General features: G+C 42.4%; 1 protein-coding gene across 3 annotated transcripts in view; it reads left to right on the top strand.

The window, feature by feature from the left end:
- Positions 1-14,965, top strand: part of HACE1 (HECT domain and ankyrin repeat containing E3 ubiquitin protein ligase 1) — a 33,127-nt gene extending 18,162 nt beyond the window's left edge. For all 3 annotated transcript variants that reach the window (XM_054392999.1, XM_054393000.1, XM_054393001.1), the window contains 12 exons: positions 349-417; positions 1,633-1,720; positions 2,537-2,648; positions 3,283-3,380; positions 3,516-3,603; positions 4,675-4,824; positions 6,910-7,106; positions 10,771-10,902; positions 11,588-11,686; positions 11,984-12,054; positions 14,306-14,419; positions 14,863-14,965. In XM_054392999.1, the coding sequence (XP_054248974.1) occupies positions 349-417; positions 1,633-1,720; positions 2,537-2,648; positions 3,283-3,380; positions 3,516-3,603; positions 4,675-4,824; positions 6,910-7,106; positions 10,771-10,902; positions 11,588-11,686; positions 11,984-12,054; positions 14,306-14,419; positions 14,863-14,965 (1,321 nt within the window). The remainder of the gene's footprint in view (positions 1-348; positions 418-1,632; positions 1,721-2,536; positions 2,649-3,282; positions 3,381-3,515; positions 3,604-4,674; positions 4,825-6,909; positions 7,107-10,770; positions 10,903-11,587; positions 11,687-11,983; positions 12,055-14,305; positions 14,420-14,862) is intronic.
- The last annotated feature ends 6,744 nt before the right edge of the window (positions 14,966-21,709 follow it).

Below are 21,709 nucleotides of genomic sequence, written 5' to 3' on the forward strand. Positions count from 1 at the left end.
TGTGTGGATGTTGTAGATCTGTGGAAGAACTAATGTTTTGGATGCTTCCACTGCTGTATTGAGGGCTAGAAGGATTCAATAGCCAAGTGTGTACCTCCACTTGTTAGTGGAGTTAGTGGTTAGGTTGCTTTACCTTCTTGATTATTGACATTTTTGCCTTTTCTGTCAGTTTATTATGAAATCTTAATGCTGATGAATACTTTGTTCCATGATTGACCAGTTCAACAACATCAGCTTCTATTTGCATAGTATTTCATTGGAAATAAAATAAAATAATGCAACAATTTGTGTAATTCAGATTCTTTTCAGCTTCATTAACCAAAAGCATCTTGTGATTTCTTTGACCAGGATGACATCACCCCGTTTTATAGAATTTGTCTGTAAACATGATGATGTCCTGAAGTGTTTTGTTAACAGGTAAGCTTCTAAAAAATATAGAGAATTGATCATTTCTTGGTTTTTATCTCCCCCCCAAAAATTCAGACTTGTAGTTTTCTTCTTGCTCAGTTGTGTTTTTAGGTTATTGTTGTGACCTGTGTACCACATGCACTTTAAGAGTCTTAACCACGTTCAAGCAAGCTCAGGCTTCAATGAACTGTTCTGCATAAAAGAAAGCCAGGGAGGGACTTTTTACAAGGGCTTGTAGTGATAGGACAAGAGGAAATGGATTAAAGCTTGAGGAGGGGGGATATAGGCTGGAGGTTAGGAAGAAATTCTTGACAGTGAGTGTAGTGAGACATTGGAACAGGCTGTCTGAAGAGGTTATGGATGCCACCTCCCTGGAGGAGTTCAAGGCCAGCCTGCTTGAAGCCTTGAGCAACCTAGACTAGTGGAAGGTGTCCCTAGTTTTAGGGTTAAGATCCCTTCCAACCCAAACCAATCTATGTGTAAGCCCTTTGTAAGAGTCTTGTGAAGAAAATCTTTTTTTACAGAGTAGCAGAATAATTTCCTTAACGGATTCTTTCCTTGGCTTTGTTCCAGCTAAAGCCTGCCCTTTTGAGGCAGATGAAAACTTCTTCCTCAGAGGTGTTTGTATTTGTTGAATTCTTAAAGAAGTCTAAACCTCTTTGATTCTCTGTGACTTCCCAGACCTCCTGACTGGAGAGCTGCTTGGAGAACAGAAGGCTCCAGGGAGACCTAATGGCCTTGTAGTACCTGAAGGGAGCTACGAGAAGGCTGCAGAGAGACTGCTTGAAAGGCCTGCAGTGACAGGACAAGGGGCAATGGTTTGAAATGAGAGAAGAGCAGATTTAGATTGGATGTTAGGAACAAGTTCTGCACCATGTGGGTGGTGGAACATTCTAACAGGTTGCCCAGGAAGGTAGTTGAGGCCCTGTCCCTGGAGATATTCAAGGTCAGGCTGGACAAGACTGACCAACCTGATCTAGTGGAGGATGTCCCTGCTGACTGCAGAGGGGTTGGATTAGATGACCTTTGGAGGTCTCTTCCAACACAAACCCTTCTATGATTCTGTAAGTCATTTGCAATCAATAGTTAAGTGAACACTAGAAAACAGAGTCTGAAGCTTTTCTCTATGACTAATTGCATTGTCTTTTTATGTTAACTTTGTGTGTCATGAAGCATTATTATTAGATCTCTGACTAACAGGCTTCTAACCTATTTTTCTTTCAGAAATCCAAAAATAATCTTTGATCACTTCCATTTTCTTCTGGAGTGTCCTGAACTAATGTCCAGATTTATGCATATCATAAAAGCTCAGGTAAATGTTAGATGTCTAGTTCCAACTTGCAGGGATATAGAGAGTGTGTTTTCTTTAAGAGTATTTAAAAAATAAAAATCCATCTGCTGGAGGATGGAAAAACAAAGTGTGGGCTGCAGTGCTTCTGAATACAGGATGTGGAAAAAAAAATCATATGAAACAGACATGGCAGACAGATTTCTGTGCTTGTAATTCCTTAAAGCTCATGTGTGAGGCCCTTAGGTATGGCCCACCTTAAACAGGCCTTAAAGTCCAACTTCTAGTTAAACAGAGTTAACTTTCCAGTATTTATTGCTCTGGAAGGTTTCTGGTTCCTGTAGGCTGTTTTTCATTGCCAGTGGACTTTAGGACAAAGGTAGCACAGAAGCACAAGTTTTAGAAAGGAGCAAGTTGTGGTTGATAATAGCAGTGTTGGAGCAGCCAGTGGCTGACCTGGTCTAGTGGAAGGTGTTGCTGCCCATGGCAGGGGAGTTGGAATTAGATGATCTTTAAAGTCCCTTCCAACCCAAACCATTCTATGAATCCTTGCTCCCTGCCCTGGCAGAAATGTTTTCTGCTGTGTGGTGAACTCCCACAGCTATTTCTGGGTAATTGGTGGCCCAGTCTCTCTGCATACCAGAGTCAGCAAGTGCTGAAGGGCATCTCTAGTCCTTTTTCCCAAAGTACTTTATAGCATGTTGAGGCAGCACTGAGCACCTCTCTGCACATCTCCAAAATGGGTTAAGAAGGATTCATAGCATTTCCAGTCATGCTTACGAGTGAGGAATTACTGAGTTGAATGCATTTATCTAATGTGGCTTACCCCTTGTTTTTCAGCCTTTTAAAGACCGTTGTGAATGGTTCTATGAACATCTGCATGCTGGACAGCCAGATTCAGACATGGTGCACAGGCCTGTCAATGAAAATGACATCCTTTTGGTTCACAGAGGTATTGTGTTGGCAGTGGAATTAGTACCTGTTTGAAATGTGCTCTCCCCCTTTGGTATTGGTGAGGTCACACCTCAGGGATTGTGTTCAGTGTTGGGCCTCTCAGTTCAGGAAGGACATTGAGATGTCAGAGCACGTCCAGAGAAGAGCAGCTAAGCTGGTGAAGTCCTGTGTGGAATAGCTGAGGGAGCTGGGATTTTTTTTTTTTAAACCTTCAGAAGAAGAGACTGAGGGGAGACCTCATCACCCTCTACAACTACCTCAAAAGAGGTTGGAGTGAGGTGGGATCAGTCTCTTCTCACATACAACCAGTGACAGGGCAAGAGGAAATAGACTCAAGTTATACCAAGGGAGGTTCAGGTTGAGTATTAGAAACAATTTCTTCCCAGAAAGAGTTCTCAGGCATTGGAACAGGCTGCTCAGGGAGGTGGTGGAATCACCATGCTTGGAGTTAAGAGAGTTGTGGATGTGGTTTAGTGGCAGTGGCTTAGCAGTAGTGGTGGGATTGTGAGCTCTAGGCAAGTGATTGGACTTCATCTCAAAGGTCTTTCCCAACCTCAGCACTTCTGTGATTCTGTGAAATACATTGAAATGAATCCATTAAGCTAAAAAGTTAATTGGTACTTTGTATTTAGATTCTATTTTTAGGAGTAGCTGTGAAGTTGTATCTAAAGCAAATTGTGCCAAACTGAAGCAAGGGATTGCTGTGAGATTTCATGGAGAGGAAGGCATGGTAGGTAACCTTGCTTAGCTTTCCTTTATGGTATTTATCTGTGGAAACACTGATTCTCTTCACAGCATTGTTTTAACCAGTGTAACTGCAGTGAAATTTCTGTGTACTAACATATTTTGTTGTTTTGATGTGCAGGGCCAGGGTGTGGTGCGTGAATGGTTTGATATTTTATCCAGTGAAATAGTTAACCCAGACTATGCCTTATTCACACAGTCAGCTGATGGTATGTCTCTGCCTTCTTTTTTATTCCCCCTCATTTTAGACTGTCATCTTCTTATAATTCAAGAAAAGAAAGGCACTTAATTGGCCTCAGAATGTGAGATTTGTTGCTTTTTAAAAGCAACACTGACAAACTGGATCTTATTTCTAGAGAAGTTATCTATTCATAGTATATTTTTGTAACTACAGGTGAAATCTTTTTCTTCATAGGAAGTTTCCTTGATTCTCTTCTCTTCTGTAAGAGCAGAATGAATTGCTGGTTTTAATGAGTCTGTGCTATTTCTGCCTGGTATTAGGAGGAAATAGCAATTGGAGAGCAGTATAGAAACTGTTTTCCTTTTTCTGCATCTGCAAGGGAACTGTGGAGGTATTCCTTGATTTCTTTTTGGAAAGCCACAAAGCTAATCAGTTAATTTCTGTGGTAAAACCAGATGTTAATCTCCACAACTCTACCTTGTATTTGACTTCTTGTCTTTTTTGTGCTAGCTTAATAAAAGATCATCAGGGATAAATATTTTCCTTTCTACCTTACAGTGTCTTAAGAAGTGGTAAGGAATTCAGTCAGCAGTAGAGGCATAGATTAGTTTCTGGGAGTTAAAAGGAAATGTTCAGGAATACTTATTTGAGGTGATCCTTTCCAAGGAGACCAGGAGTGGACCATCTCCTGTCTGCATCTGGCTGGAGCCAGAAGAAGGGAAGTGGATGGGTTCTGATCCTTGCTTTGAGCATGTTAACAAGCTGGTAAAACAGTGAGCCAAAAATGCATATGGCAGTGTAGGAAGGTGGAGGACTAAATCTAGCAGGCCATGATTACCCTTATGTTGCTGAGAATTATTTCAGAGTGGTGCCTTGGAGAGGCTCTGAGCAGTACTGTTGTAGTAATAGGCTGCCCTTGCATTCTGAGACATTGCTTTCTGATGTCTTTTTGCTGTAAACAAACTCAAACAGCCTTCCAAAACCCCACAGTAAAACACTGGCAGTGTTTTCAGGTGTCTAGAGTGTTGGATAAATAGGAACTTCATTTAAAAACAGCCAAAAGCCAGTCACTAAACATGGTAATCTTTTCATTTTACAGGGACAACTTTCCAGCCCAACAGCAACTCCTCTGTGAATCCAGATCATCTGAACTACTTCCGTTTTGCAGGCCAGATCCTGGGGCTGGCTCTGAATCACAGGCAGCTGGTGAACATCTACTTCACAAGATCATTTTACAAACATATTCTTGGTATGGCTTTATGAAAGTCCTCTTTATTAGTCATAACAGTTGACCTGTAAAACTTTCAACACATCAAACCTTTTCCTTTTTTTCCTGTGTGTGTATCTAACAGTGACAAGCTCCTGGAAATGAGTCTTGCTAATCTTTCATGTGTATCAGTCACAAGATAATGTGGCAGTAATTGCTGCTCCAGCCTGAGCCTCTCTTAGGAACTGTTAGAGCTGCAAAATCCAGAAATACATTAGCAAAACTATATGAGAATTTTATACAGTTAGCAACTGTTAATCACAAAGCTAATCTCTCAATTTAAATATGAATCTTAAATGAAAAACAAGGCAGGCATCATTAATCTGTCTCAAACATAATTACAGCATTTAGATGTCTTTAATGCTGCTGACTAGGCATGCCTGAAAGGCAGAGCTGTGCAGCCAGTTGCTCTTGTGGTGTGTGCACTCCTTTGCATCACAGTGGTGAAACTCATCTGTCCTGCTGTGGAAAGCCATTCTGAAAAGATCCTTCCCTAGTTCACTCCAGGCCTGCATACAAAGCTGATAATGTTTATGAACTCTGGCCAAAATCTGATCAGCCAGGTCACTGTGCCTGCAGTTCTTCAGTCATGGGATGTTTTTACAAGTTGAATCCATGTGTTGTGAGCTTCCCTGTGCTGTGAACTTACCTGTCTGCCCACTCCAACAAATACTTTTTTCCTGAAGTAGTCTTTTAGAACTAATGCAAATTCATCCGGCCTCCTTCCCAAGCAGAGTTCATTCATCCACTTTCAAGGGGATTGGTCAGGAGGCTTTATAAAAATGCAGTTGTTTTTAATTGAGAATGGTCACTGTTAGCTGGTGGCGTCTGTGCTCTAGAGCCCTTCTCTGAGAACCTTTGTGCCTTGGGATTGTTGAGCATGATAGCTCTGTTCTGCATTGTCATGAGCAACCTTTCCTCTTCCATCAAGATATGACAAAGGGTAAATTCCCTTTGTTACTCCTCTTGAGTACATTAATTGGAAAATTACCTATCTATTACCTCTCGAAGTGGGGTGTTGCTTGATCTGATTAGAAAAGCAGTGCCTTGCAGCTTGTGCACACAACATTTCAGCACTCTTGGCTCTTCCAGGGAAGTGCTGTTGCAGTTTTTGCACTGACTGCTGACCTTTGAGTTCTGTGTTAGTCTCTGGAGTACTGCTTCTGCACTCCACAGCTCGATCAGACTGCTGCTAATGGGCACCTTGTGGCACTTCACAATGCACAGAAGATGGTGAAGCAAAGAGAGCACTTCCTGATAACTCACTTTTAACTAAACCTCACCCCCTTCCTCAGGTTTTTGTGTCTTGGTAGATACTTGGTAAAGTATCTATCAGAAGAGAGTTAAAATAATTGGGATTTGCCTTCTTGTGTGGAGAGGAGTGTAGCTCTCCTGTGCAAACTCAGGGTCACCCTGTTCTGGGCATTTTGCTCAAATCTGAGTGCCATGTCTGTGAAGGGGCTGTAAATAGGCAGTTTCTACCCTTGGATAAAAGCCAGACTTGTAGCAGGTCTTCTCTTAATGCTTCTACATTGACTCTCCAGCTTGAAAATGTAAAATTCCTGTATTTTTTTCGGTTGTGTAGTAAGTCTGGTAGCAAATGATTAAAAGAAGAAAACCGAAGACTGAAATGTTGTCTTTTTCTTCTCTCCCTCTCCTGTACTAAATTAATTTTCTGGGGGAGAAGCTTAGTCTGTAGAGCAATGGATTATTTGGGTTTCTAAAAGTGCTGTAGAAAGCTTGTGAGGTTTTTGTAGGGAAATGATTGCAGCTGATGTGTGCTGTACAATTAGGTGCTTTTACTGCAACCCATTAGTGAGCTAAAATTGTGCAGACTGTTGATGAAATGGTGTGCCATTTGCTTCACTGGGGGAAGAATGTGCAGAGAAAACTTCTTTAAACCTTTTAAGGTGTGGTAAGTGTAGCTGTGCTGCAGTGAATCCTTTCTCCTCTTTCCTTCTGTATTCTTCTGGTTTCTCTCTAGAGGGCAATCTTCTACCAGAGAAAGTCAAAGCCCTTTCTTTTGCTTTACCCTGTTTACTGAAGGGCTTTTGTCTCTCTTTCTAGGTATACCTGTAAATTACCAGGATGTAGCATCTATTGATCCAGAGTATGCCAAGAATTTGCAGTGGATTTTAGATAATGACATCAGTGACCTGGGTTTGGAGCTGACCTTCTCTGTTGAGACCGATGTCTTTGGAGCGATGGAGGAGGTGCCGCTGAAGCCGGGGGGGGCAGGTATACTGGTGACACAGGAGAACAAGGTGAGTGCTGGGCCCTTCTGCACTCCATCCTCTTCTCCAGCAAGACAGAGTGTCATGCCAGGAGCAGGAATACACATTGTTAGCCTGATGCTGCACTGCTTCCTGCAGTATAGTCAGGCACAGGCTTCTTTCAAATTGATGGATAAGAAGAGCGATTGGATTGACTTTGTGAACAACTGCCAACAAATGTTCATAGAATCGTTAAGGTTGGAAGAGACCTTTAAGATCAAGTCCAACCATCAACCCAACACCACCATGCCCATTAAACCATGTCCCCAAGTGCCATCTCCACATGTTTCTTGAACACCTCCAGGGATGGTGACTTCACCACCTCCCAGGGCAGCCTGTTCCAATTCCTGACCAGTCTTGCAGGAGAGAAATTTTTCCTGATATCCAACCTAGACCTACCCAGCACAGTTTCAGGGCATTTCCTCTTGTTCTTTCACCTGACACTAGGGAGAAGAGACAATATCCAACCTCCTTTCAGGGTAGCTGTAGAGAGCAATAATGTCTCCCCTCAGCCTCCTTTTTTCCAGGCTGACCAACCTCAGTTCCCTCAGCTGCTCCTCTCCAGACCCTTCACCAGCTTCATTGCCCTTCTCTGGACACTCTCCAGCACCTCTTGTAGTGAGGGCCCCAAGACTGAACCCGGTGTTTGAGGTGTGGCCTCACCAAAGCTGAGTACAAAGGCACCATCACTTCCCTACTCCTGCTGGTCACACTATTGCTGATCCAGACCAGGATGCTGTTGGCCTTCTTGGCCATCTGAGCACATTGCTGGCTCATGTTCAGACTGACTTCCTAACTGGAAGCAAAAGTTCTACTCCTTTTGAAGAAAACACACACAGTTGCCAACACTCTTCTTCCTTTTTCTAGCTTAGCAAGTTACAGAAATAGTGTTTTTAAAATGTCTGAGTGTTCAGAAATGAGGCTCTTTCTGACAGAACTGTTGGAAGGAAGATTAGGATCAAAAATGAACAGTTGAGTAACAGATTGACAGATTGCATTGGGTTGGAAGGGACCCTCAAAAGTCATCTTGTCCAACCCCCCTGCCGGTCATCAGAGACACCTCCAATTAGAACAGGCTGCCCAGCTGCAGGAGTATCCTGGGCAGAACTGCAGTTTTTGTATGGTGTTGACTTTTTTCCACTTTATATCTGTTTTGTGTTCTGTTTCTCACATGTATTCAGCAAACCTCACTTGCCCATCGTGCAGGCAGCTGCTGTGTTGGAAATGTCCACTTGGTGTCAGCATCTGTTCTGTTAAAACTTGTAGCTGGTGGTGGAGCAACTGGCACTGGACTCCTGTGTGCTTAATCCTCATTTCCATGAAGGCAGAGTGGCATTCCAGGAACAGGAATACATATTTGCCAGCCTGATCCTGGACTGTTTCCTGCCATGGAGGAATACAGATGTACAGATGCTAAAACCAGGCTAATTGTGAAGGCAGTGGAGGATTAATTTCTTTATTACCTATCAGAAAACAAGGGGCTTGATTCCCATCCCTGTAAGTTTTTAAGGCCAGGCTGGACGTGGCTCTGAGCAACCTGATCTAGTGTGAGGTGTCCCTGCCCATGGCAGGGATGTTGGAACTGGGTGGTTCTTGAGGTCCCTTCCAAGCCTGACAATTCTGTGATTCTTGTTTCTGGGCAGTTTTAGCTTCTCAATATAAAACGAATGACATGAACTGTGATTTCCTAGCCACTATTTAAAACTTTTATCAGCATGGAATTATAAGGTTGCCTGCTCCAGGATACCCTCAGCCATTAGCAGCTTCAATTGCTCTGTTAACTTGGGGCCCAGACTACAAAGGGTGGTTGAACACTTGTAGAGCAGATGCACTTCTTCTAGCTCCTCAGCTGTGGCAGGAGGGGAGGAGGGTTTGTCTGCCCTTTATGTGAAAGGTAGTAAGAAACATTTAATTGTTTTGGTGGCATTGAAACCCTTATATTAACTGATTTTTTTTTTTTTTCCCCCTAAATTTGAAGATGAAAAAATGTGGTCAACAAACATCTGCAAGGTGCCACTCTCTTGTTTGTTGATTTTTACCAGTGGTGAACTAAGTGGTTGCAAATGCTTTATTAGTGGTGTCTGGGGATTTTCCCCAATGCCTTTAACAAGGCAGAATTTTGCAGTGTGTTTTAGCTTAGCAGTTCTAAAGTCAAATAGCAAAGAGTCTGCTTTATAAAACATGTTTTTTTTTTTTTCCCTGTAAGAGATATCTTTCTTTTTTTAACCTGCCTTTACCTGAGGGATAAAAGATCACTGTTTAAAAATCATTGTATTTTTCTATACCTCTGGGAGAAGAAAATTCAGCCTCTGAAGGAATTTGCTGTGTTTGCACATGAGCAGATTGCCTGTTTAAAGGGTAGCAATTTTAAAAAATTAAATTATCAGTAAATCCAAACCACAAACCCACAAAAAAAAAAAAAAATCCATCCCATGCCAAAAGCTCAAACAAAAGCCATCCCACAGAAAACAGCCAAACATTCTGTCTCCCTCTACTGGAAACCAAAACAAGAGTCGATGTCCCATAGAGGAGTGGCAAGGAAAAGCTGGGTTTCTTCTTGAAATGAAGGAATTTTTGTGTTTTCACATCAGCTGTGCTCTAGGTGAATGGTTGTAGGACCACAGGATTCATCAGCTGTGGATCATCCATGTAGTGCCAACTGAAGTGTCAGTTCTAGCAGCCCTTCAGCTGCTTTTTGTGATGGTAATGGAGAGACTTCAAAGGGCAGAGTCAGGCTTTGTCCATTGGCCATGCTGTGCATTTCTCTTTGTTCTTTGTATATCTTTGTCAGCTTTCTATTTTATAAGGAAAAAGCCCCAAATTAAAGCCAGGCAAAGCCTGGCCATATGCTGTTGTAAAAAATGGTACAAATCTCCCCAATTCTGTGGCCTACTCTGCCCTCCCAAGACTTGTTTGTGACCTGGCCCCTCTGCTTGGCAGTACAAAGTGGTGTGTTTTGTTTGGTTGGCTTTTTCAAACATCTCTGGAGTGGAGCTGCTCTCTGAGTCTGAACATCATAAGGAGCATTGATCCTTGTCTCTCAGTACATGTGGCTGTGAAATCAGGGAAGCATGATTTTTGCTTGCTCTACCTCAAAGGAAAACACACAGCCACCACTCAGCCAAACTAGACTTTGTCATCACATTCCTGGCATCTGTCTCGTGTGTTCAATCAGATCTCCTCTCTTTAAAGCAAACGGGATTGTACCTGTTGTGCACTGTGCAGGAATGCATATGAAGCTCTGAAAGTCTGTAGTATTTCTGGTGTGTGATTTGCTTCTAAAGCTTCAGAGAGGGAATGAAATGGTTCAGTGAAAGGGGAAGAGTAGAAAGGGCTCTGAACTCTGAGGCGTCTTGTGATTTCTTTTGAGTTGCTTCCATGTGACAAGCACCCAAGGACTTGTCACATCTTACAGTAGATGAGATTCATGGAGTCATGGAATGGTTTGGGTTGAAAGGGACCTTAAAGATCATCTAGTTCCAACTGCCTGCCATGGGCAGGGACACCTTGCAGTCATCCAACCTGACCTTGAAGATCTCCAGGGAGATTTCTGATGTATTTGGGCTGCATTTGTGTGAGATCACATCAGCACTGTGTAGCCTGATATTTAGATATCTGGCTTTTAGATATCTTAATGTTGTTCTCTACATTGCAGGCTGAGTATGTCCAGCTTGTGACAGAACTTAGAATGACCAGAGCCATTCAGCCTCAGATAAATGCCTTTTTACAAGGCTTCCATATGTTCATTCCACCATCTTTGATCCAGCTCTTTGATGAATATGAACTGGTAAGGAGAAGATTTATACCTTATAGAGTGCTTTTGTTCAGCTTATTTATCAGTAGCAATGTAGAGGTGAAGCTCAGTACTCAAACATTTTGTATCTTTCATTTGGGATTTGCTTCTTGAAATCTAGCAGCGAGGATCTCAATATGTCTCTTCCTGCTTATCCTAGTTAATTAGAATGACCATCATCCTGGAATGTGCTAACTTCATGTGCCAGTGATAAATGCTTTAAACTGTCATTTCAAAATGAGATCAGGATGTTGTGGCCTTGAAGCCTTTTACTGTTTTCTTTCAGAAGTCCTTTAAAAGTAAGAAGATGCTGTCTATTGTCACTGCTTTTCCTGAGGGACAAAATCAGATGTCAATAAGTTCTTGTGGTAGTTTGATCTTCTGTGACCAACACATCTGAAGTTTTGTCTCAAGTCATGCCAAAAATCAGAACTTCTTTTAGTTTAGATGCTTTGACAGTAATTTCTCTCTCTTGGTGCTGTGTACTTAAATGAAACAGATCATGGGAAGTTATCTGAATTCAAGAATCCTGTAGTAATTGCAGCTTCCTAAGGTTGCAGCTGAACAGAGAAAGCCCTGAGATTTTTGTACTTCTTCAGGAGTTACTTCTTAAAATAGCCTAAACCCTGGAAATGGTTAGTCTGGAGGACTGCTCACAATCTCTCTGCTTCTTCTGCAGGAGCTTTTGTTGTCTGGGATGCCAGAAATTGATGTGAATGACTGGCTAAAAAATACAGAATACACCAGTGGCTATGAGAGAGGAGACCAAGTTATTCAGGTAAAATTATTTATGGTGGTGGTTGGTTGCAACAAACTATTGCATTTTAATCCAAAAGAAAAAGAGCTGCTGCTGCTGTTGTCCTTTTCTGTCTGTATTTATGGAAGCTTTATTTTGGCAGAAATCTGTCTGAAGTTTTTACCCTGTTCATACGTTCAGTGCCTTAGTTGTGTGTGAATTTCTTATGAAAATTTCCATCATTCAAGTAACAAACACAGGAGTACTCCATTTATTGTATTACTGTTATCAAGTCCAAGTCTTTAATGGAAGATACAAACTAACTTCTTTTTCATTTAGTGGTTCTGGGATGTTGTGGAAGAACTAACTCAGGAAGAGAGAGTTTTACTGCTACAGTTTGTTACTGGCAGGTGAGAAACTCTTCTGTAACAACAGATTGTCTGGGTACTCTGAAGTCAGGAGACTTCATGTTCATAGACTTATAGAATGGTTTGGGTCAGAAGGGACCCCAAAGATCATCCGGTTCCACCCCCCCTAACCATGGGGCAGGGATACCTCCCACTAGCCCAGGTTGTTTAAGGCCTCATCCAACATGGCCTTGAACAGCTCCAGGGAGGGAGCATCCACAGCCTCCCTGGGCTAAATATTCCCATTGAAGATTACCTAACCAGAAACCTTTTTTGCATGCTTTGATGTTCTGTATGTTGATCAAAGTAGACAAAGTGTCTGTTAATACTTTTGCTTCCTGTAGTGCCAGCAGAGTGATTGATCACCTATTTATTGTAGTTGACTACTTTGCAAGTGGCCTCTGTTGCTGTGCCAGGCAATTTTTAACAAGGCAGTGGTGAATTGAACTGCACTGCACTTTATATTCTTCTTCCTGTTGCATATTTATGTGGCTCTTGGCTTCTCCAGTAATCAATATAGGCTTTAATGCATGAGATAACAAGGGATCACCTGAGACAGTGTGCACAGCACAGCCCCTTCCTCAAGCTGAGTTGAATTTAACATCAGTGCAGTGTGTCAAGATCAAGTGAAGCTGTAACCTTATGCAAGATTCTGTTTGCTTTATATAGGATTTCTCTCCTAAATTCACTACTTGTTCAGAGGAAGCCACTTTTATTTCCTTTGTGGTTTGGTGCCAGTGGGGGAAGGTTTTGTGCAGCAAATGCTGCTGTGAGCTGGGTCAGTTGCCGAGACAGTTGCTGGGTGTGTGGATACAGCCAAGTAGCCTCATGGATCCATGGCCACACATACGGCACCTGAGCTGTGTAATCCAAGTATTTTTTTTTTTCCTAGTGGTAGGTAGAGGTGGCACCCTCTTCTTAATTTGATATTGCCTTCATATTGTATGATTCCAGGATTAATAGAGCAGCTGACCTTTTGTTTATAAGTTTTGTGGTTAAGCATTGGTGAAATACAAATCAAGGTCACCAAAACTCATCTTTTATTCAAAGGAATTTCAGAGTCATGGGTGTATCAAGTGGCACAGTCTTTAATTTCTATTAGTTTCACTTGATTTATTCTGAGTTTAATTCTTTAGCTAGCTCTGTGTACACTGAGTTCTCTGCAGAAATGAGTTCTGCAGTTCTAGCTGCACATTTGTTACATGTCAGCTGCCTGCCTTTTATTTTAGTGGGCTACTTTATTTCTAAATTTAGACTTCAAAGAAGGATCTTTTAAGATGCAAGGTCCTGTTTGAAATGCTTCTTAAAACATTCCAAATGATACTGGAGTGGTATTTGCTACTTCATGGCACTTGGGATAATCTACTGATACATGAAACTACTTTTAAAAGTAAAGCAGACCAGAAGGAAACCGTCTTTGAGTTCTGCACTGTTTTCACTTAAATTTATGCAAAATAAGTGGAAAAATAAGTAGAAAAGTTAGGATTCAAGAGTCACAGATTGCATCAGGTTGGAAGGGATCCTCAAAGGTCATCTTGTCTAGATGTGAACTTCAACATTTGGATAGTGTTGAAGTTGCCAATGTGATTGAATTATTGCATTGCTCTTGCTCAAGGCTGTTTGTCCACTCAGTGGAAGAGGTCAGATCCTGTAAGAGGTAAGATTTTCTTGGTGCGTATTTGGAAGACTTTCTGGACTATTGGAAAGAAAACTCATTCTTGGAGGCAGAAGTTGGCAGCCATATATTGCTTTTGAATGTTCAAAGCCCTGATCCTATGCAATTCTGACCTGTTGTATGAAAAGCCTTTTAATAAGTTAGATTATAAAATGTTTTAGCTAATGATGGACTGAAGAGACCTTTTCAGCAGTTAGGGGCTGTGTTTATTGTTGATTTGAATGTGGAATTCTCTTGGTTAATTGGTGGAGTTAGAGAATGCTGGGACTTGATGATCTTGAAGGTGAGACACTGGAACAGGTCGTGGATGCCCCCTCCTTGCAGTTGTTCTAAGGCCAGGTTGGATGAGGCCTTGAGCAGCCTGGTCTAGTGGAAGGTGTTCCCCACCCATGGCAGGGGGGTTGAAGCTGGATGATCTCTAAGGTCCCTTCCAACCCATACCATTCTGTGGGTAAGAAAGGGAGATTCTTGATGTAGCAGTAATTGGTCAGCAGTAAGAGATATTTGCAGTGCAATGATGATATTTTTTTTTTTCTTATAACATTCTTGTAACAGTCTAATTTCTGTGAATTTTCTCAGTTCCAGGGTGCCTCATGGTGGCTTTGCCCATATCATGGGTGGCAGTGGATTGCAAAACTTTACAATTGCTGCTGTGCCATATACTGCAAACCTTTTACCAACGTCAAGCACATGGTATGTCAACTGGTCCCACTGAGGGAGTCTTTAAACCAAGGCTTTTTTATGTCAATCACAGTCAAAAGTATATTCATTTTGAATAGCTTCACTAAAAGACTAACAAATCAGAGAGTTTGTAGAGTATTCAATATCCAACATCAAAGTGATGGCTTTTAATCCAGATGTTGTCACTTGATGTTTGCTCATGGTTTATTTTGCTCAGCTAAAGGCAGTGGGATCAATAAGGCAATGCTCAAGTTCAATTGTTGTGCTACAGTTTCCTCATGTGAAAAAAAAAAATCTTTTATTTCCTGCAATGTATTGAAATGGTCAGTGGTGCTGGAATGCAGCACAGGTTTGTTTTCTTCCCTAAATGTGATACCTTTGGGTTTTTCATCCAGAAAACATTGCTGTTGAGTTTCTTCCTGACCTGTGCTGTGGCTTTGTTCTTTTCTTTGCAGTATCAACATGCTCAAGTTACCTGAATACCCAAGTAAAGAAATCCTTAAGGACAGGCTTCTTGTGGCTTTGCACTGTGGAAGCTATGGTTACACAATGGCATAATGAAGTCCTTCAAACTCATCTGACCACTGCTGTGGGATTCCAAGCGGCAGAAGCGACTTTGGAAGCTGTCAGTGTGCAAGCAGCTTAGGTGCTGCAGCCCATTGGCAGGGCTGGGCTTCAGAATTCCTACAGGATCATCAACTTCTCCTCCATTCTGTATTGACAAACTCCTCAGTATGCTGTGTCTTCAGGTTTGAAGATGACAGCTCTGTAAGGAAATCACGTTCCATGTTTTTTTGTTATTACTTCAGCCTAAATTGGGAAGTTTGTTGGAATCTCTTCCCACAGTTTACCTTTTGATTTTTTTTGTTTGTTTGTTTGTTTTCTTCTGTATGGTTGAATGGCCTCTGCCTTCTAGTTCACTTTGCACTCAGATGGCAAACTGCTGATGGGCAGCCTTGGACTTTATGCCTTGTTGCATGGGAAAGTGCCATTTATTTTTGCAGGGAACACTACAGAGAGTTCAATTTGGATATTGTACAGGAAGACAGAGCTGATGTATTTTCCATTCCTTTGCCTAGCAGCAAATAAAATTTTATACCTTTTTAGTATTTGAATGTATATAGGATGTAAAGATGAGACTGTTATCACTGGAAGAAACAACAGATGAAGTTCATATCTAATTTATATTAGGATTTACACTATATTCTATGAAATATTTAAAGCATTTGTGACTTTATAGCAACTTGCAGCTTAGAATTTGTAAATATTATTTAAGATCTCTAGCCATTTGTTTTGAATGCCTTTATTCTTTCCTTGACATAATTGTATGTTCAGAAGGTATTATTAAATTTTAATATTTTTACCAGAATCTGACAAGTCTGTGTTTTTGTGAGTGGTTTGCGTTTTTCCCCCGCTCCAGGATTTTATTCATCTTACTGTAATTTAAATTGTCAGGGAGCAGCTTTTGAGAAGGCTTTCTCAAAGTGTAGGGGTGGATATCAGCAAATACACAAGGAACTTGAGCGTACTGAATCTGGCAAGACTGATAATAACTAGAATCTCATGTCAAAATGTATATTAAAATTAGAGTATATTACTCAAATAATATGTAAAAGTACACAGTGGTGGCTCATCAGCATTTGTTTTGGGTAAGCAGCTGATTAATTAATTCATTGAATGGGTTGGGTTGGAAGGGACCTTGAAGATCATCCGGTTCCAACCTCCCTGTCATGGACAGGGACACCTCCCACCAGCCCAGGTTGCTTAAGGCCCCATCCAGCTTGGCCTTGAGCACCTCCAAGGAGGGGACATCCACAACCTGTTCCAGTGTCTTGCCACCCTCACTGTAAAGAATTTCTTCTTCATATCTGTCACATGTGGTGGTGCAAACTGGTTTTTAGAGTCCCTAGGGTAGGCCTACATTATTGTTTTGGTTCAGACTAGGAGTGGGTTTTGGTGAATTCAGGCTCAAACAGCATCCCTAGCAGCTGGTTTGGGAATGTAATGGAGTGCAGAGCTTGAATCTTCTCACCAGGTCCTTACTGACAGCAATCCCTGCCTCACAAACGGTTCAGAACCAGATCACTCCTTCCTTTCCCCCGCTGGTGTCAGTCATAGAATCACAGAATTGTTTGGGTTGGAAAAACCCTCTAAGATCACCATTGGTCATATCCCAAAGTGTCTTTTTCCACACTTTTTTTTTTTTTTTTGAACACTTTCAGGGATAGTGACTCCACCACCTCTGTGGACAGCCTCTTCCACTGCCTGACCAGCTGCTATATCCCACATCAAATATCTAGCAGTGTTGTCATATTTGTACCAAGCACCACTCCCTAGAGAGGTCAGAGTGAGTGTGTCTCAAAGCCCTTTCCTGTAGTACAGGTAGGAAATGGGAACAGATTTCTTGCTGCAGGACTCTTGGTAAAGCAGCAACCTCCTTATTGCTTGTTTTGGACAGGTTGGTTTTGTCCTGCTGAAGCTCTAACCAGTCCTGCCTGCTGCACTTGGCCACATGGAGTTAGCAGGGTTTAATTATTGCATTGAAAGACTCTTTTTAGGACACCTGTGCCCTGCTAGCAATGGGGTATGAAAGGCCTGTGGAGAAACTGTAACTTAATACAGTTTAGAGTGATTAATTGGTTGATAGTTGTTCTCTCCCACTGTGCCAGAACAAGGCAGGGTGAGTGTTTTATCTGGGAAAGAGCAGAACAGATGCCTTGTCAGATCATAGATCATGAGTGCTCATTAACTTTTATTATCTGTATGAAATGTTAGATAGCAGAGCCTAGGTTTGGATGCTTGAAAATGTGTGCATCTAATGTTGCAAAACCATTAAAGCCAGAATGTGTGAAATGTAGCTTAATGACTCCCACTGTATGTTCCATAGCCAACAGGATTGAAAATGGAATCAGAGGGAGAAGATGGTTGGCCTGAATCTTCCAAACAGTTGGAGACTTCCACATGGACAGTAAAAAAGAATAAATGACGACCATCTCTGCTTTGGAAAGCATGTGGGCTCTTTATTTAGGAGTATAAACTCAAAATTCTGGTTTTACTTTATGCGGACTATTCTTGGAGTCCAATGAGCTGATCCAGCTCTGCAAGTGCAGTGCAAGAGTGCTCAGAAAGGCTTTGCTCTTCCTCTTCCAGGTCTGGCTAGGAGTGGAGGCTGTCTTCATGACATCCAGCCTTGTACAGTGCATAGAGCAAGGAAGGGCAAAGATTGCTCAGATGGCTCTTCTACAGCTTTTGAATAGATAAATAACCCTCATGATATGCATGCAGGCAACCCTCCATAGCTGTTCCTCCAAGGCTTGCCACATAGAAGCCTTACTGGAAAAATCAGCTAGGGTGTTGCTCAGGAACTGGGTGCAGAAGTGGAACAAAGCCACTGCCATTGCTTTCTGACAGGCAGTAGTTGGTTTCTGTCTTAAGGAACGAAGCCTTTGCAGTTCTGCTCCCTGCACACAAGAGGTCCTGTGATGTTCAGGCACTGGAAGTTTGTTGTTGGCCCTAGCCTGCTTTCATCCCTCCCAATGCTCTCTGCTAGCCAGGACTCTGGGGCTGAAATATAGAATCCAGAGCTCCCTCAGACATCAACACCTTTTTTTTTTTTTTTTAAATTAATTGAATCTAGAGAAATAGACCTAAAAATGTTGTTGAGTCTGTCTCTGGAGACATTCAAAACCCACCTGGATGAGTTCCTGTGATTCCTGCTGCCTCTAAGCCAGTCCTACAGAAGTATATTGACTGTGAGTGCCTTCAGAGAGTGAAGAACCTGTTGAACTGCCAAGTGTGTCTCTCAAACATAGATCACAGCCCCCAGTCTATCAGCTATATGATTATCCATAGTAAATCCGGGTGTAAACAGATGTTCTTCCTGGAAAAGCACTTATCTTTACAGCCCCACAATCCCTCAGGAGGTTTAATCTCATTGATTTAAAGCTTTGATTCTTAGCATCAGTTTAGGAGTTGGCCAATTTAACTTCTTAACTGGGAAAAATGCTCTTCTGTGGCCATGCTAAAAATTCTCGGGAGCACCAGCTGCGGATCGAAACAAGAGCAAGTGTACAGAAGCTATTCCAACAGCTCAGCTGAAAACCCACCCTCAGTTTCCAAAGGAAGGTCAGGCAAATACAAATGTGCATGCCAAAGCCCCAGCTACAAGGCTGAAATGGGAATCTTGCTTCGTTTCATCTATACCCAGTTAGCAGCACTGAGAGAGGAAAGCAAAATCTCCGCAGCCTAAAGAAAACACTCTGGTATGTAGCACTTTAGGAGTACTACTACTAATATTTATTTTTTTATATATATATATATATAAATATATAAAATGTAGAATCATAGAATTGTTTTTGTTGGAAAAGTCCTCTAAGATCATCCAGTCCAACCATCAACCCAACCCCACCATGCCCACTAAACCATGTCCCCAAGTGCCATGGTCACAGGTTTCCAGAACACCTCCAGGGATGGTGACTCCACCACCTCCCTGGGCAGCCTGTGCCAATTCCTGATTGCTTTTGCAGCAAAGAAATTTCTCCTCCTCTCCAACCTAACCCTTCCCTGGAACAATTTCAGGCTGCTTCTATCACCTGATACTAGGGAGAAGAGACAAACCTCCTTTCAGGGAATAGTAGAGAGCAGTGAGGTCTCCCCTCAGCCTCCTTTTTCTCCAGACTAATATATAATTCAAATGTTTGGGTTTCTGAAATGTTTATATCTTTTATATATATATATATATATGTATGCATTTTATACTTCTATAAATATTTATTGTTATATATGTATTCTAAAATGAACACTAGAGAGAAAAAGAAATTAGCTTTCAAAACCTGAAAGGCTGTCTTGGGAAACCCCTTCTTGTCCCCCCCCCCCTCAAGAGGGGAAACCTCTTCTTGTTCCCCACTCCTGAATAGGGGAATCCCCTTCTTGTTCCCCTCTCCTCAACACCGGCATCACATTCCATAAGCTCATGGTAGGGATAAAAGATGCTAAACACAGATCCCTCTGCCTGCCTGCTGAGAATTAAACAGCATCATCTCTTTCCTCTTCCCCCAGTTCACGTTTATCCATCTGTTAATTAATCAGCTGGGCTTTCCCCCCATGCATTCTTTTTAACATGCAAGCAAAAATTCTCCCAGAGGAAGGTGTGTGTGTGTCACTGAGCCAGCTGTTTGCAGCTGGATGTTTTTGCTGCATTAAGTGCTTGTGACATTCTGTGCCAAGAGTTCAGCTATTGAGCTTCACCCAGCACCGAGTGATTAATTTGGTTTATTAAGATTCTCCTGGGATGTGCTGATTGGCTCTGACAGGTCAGTTTGCTTAGATTAAAAAGCAATTGTTGCTGTCTGGTCACATTTCTAACCTCTGGTAAAAGGAAACTGAACTCTGGTGCTGTCCAGTAGATGCAAACACCTTGGTCTACAAATTGTGTGGGCTGGAAAGAAAACTGAAGCCTGGAGACATGCTGCTGGTTTGCATGGACATGGGCAAAGCTTTCACAGGTGTCTCTGCTAACAGGGGGTTCTGAAAGGGGAGAGCAGCTTCAGGGAAGAAGTGCTCAGTGTCCTAAGTGTGGATGTGGAACAACAGGGATGTTTTCATGGAATCACAGACTGGTTGGGCTTGGCAGGGGCCTCTGGACAGCATCCAGTCCAACTCCAGCAGGTTTGCCTAGAGCAGGTTGCACAGGATCACATCCAGGCAGCTTTTGAAAGTCTCTAGAGAAGGAGACTCCACAACCTCTCTGGGCAGCCTGCTCCAGTGCTTCAGCACAGGAAAGAAGTTTCTCCTTAAGTTCAGGTGAAACCTCCTGTGTTCCACTTTGTCCCCATTGCCCCCTTTCCTATCACTGGGCACCACTAAGAGCCCAGCTCCATCCTCAGGACATCCATCCTTAAATCTGTGCTGTTCAAGAGGCCAATGCACCTTGTGTGTGCTTTATTTGTGTTTGTGTGGGTATGTAACGAGCCTGAAGAAAATCTTCTCCTGATTGTCATTCACAGAAAACCCTCCCTGGCCATGTCTAGCAGTGCTGGACTGTAGGGTTTGTTTCTGCTTCTGTGTCTCTTTTGACTCCAGTATCAAGGGGTTTTTTGTTACTCAGTCTGGACTGGTTTGATGGGAGTTCACCAGGGGCTTTTGCTTGCTCATGTGTCTTTGTGTTTAACAGCCAGCAAAGTTCAGTGGACAGACATTACACAGAGACTGCTGAACCTCACATTTGATGTCTACCTCTGCCACTGACCTCCTCTGTAACCTCAGTAAATCACTTTGTGTCTCTGCACGCAGGTCCCTGCTATTAGAGTGAGACTGTAAACTTCTGAGGGAAGGAGACACCCTTTGTGCATCTGTGTGGTGCCTCACAGAGCAGATGAGCTCAGCAGGGACATCTGGAAGTGTCCAGATGTAGTGTCTGTATTTTTACCTAGGGTTTAATTCTGTTTGCTCCTCGGAGACAGCCTTTGAGGAGTCTGCTTGCTCAAGTAGACTCCTGAGTGCTTCAGGTGCCTGCTTGCTCTCCTGTCTTGCCATCCTACTGAGTTCCTCTGGCAGCTGGAGCAAACCAGAGTTGCTGGCTGTCATGCACACACAGTTAGGAGATTCTCTGGCTTGAAAATGTTCAGTGCTTTCTGGTCACAAATTCTGAAAATCATAATAAAATTATACACAAGGAACTCTTTAAAGGCTTCCAAGGCTTGATTCTGCTGCAGTGTCTTCTCCTCCACTGTCACCTTGGCTTGGCAAAGTGTGGGGCAATAGTTTATGACTTGTCTGGAAGGCAATCCTGCTCAAGACCTAGTGAACTGGTGGGGGTGCTCCATAAGAACATGACTCAGGTGCTTTCACTTGCCCTAGAGCCATCACCTTCTCAAGAGCCTTCATTGCTTTGGTGTTGGAGGCTCTTGTACCCAGAAACTGCTGGCCTGAGTGGAGAGCTGCATTGGATAAAGGTGAGGAATCCCTGGGCTGTTTCATGCTGATTCCTTAACTTTCAGGGAAATGGAATTTTCTAGTTGCATTTAAGCAGTGGGGGGTTCTTTGATGGGAAATGTTACTCTCTCACAGCAGAGGAGATTCAGAGGCCTTGATGTCAGTGTCATGGCTCCTCCCATCCAGATCTTTTCTTGTATCCATTCAACATCACCTGGCAACTTCTGTACCAAGGCCAACCACCTCAAGTTGAACTCATGGTCCATTTACTGTTGATGCTACTTTTCCCCCTACACTCACAAGTTCTCGCTAGCACAATCTGTACTTAAACTCTGCATTTTGTTTCCTTTACATAGACACTCTGACACT

This window comes from Indicator indicator, chromosome 27, assembly GCF_027791375.1.
Source record: "Indicator indicator isolate 239-I01 chromosome 27, UM_Iind_1.1, whole genome shotgun sequence".
Lineage (NCBI taxonomy): Eukaryota > Metazoa > Chordata > Aves > Piciformes > Indicatoridae > Indicator > Indicator indicator.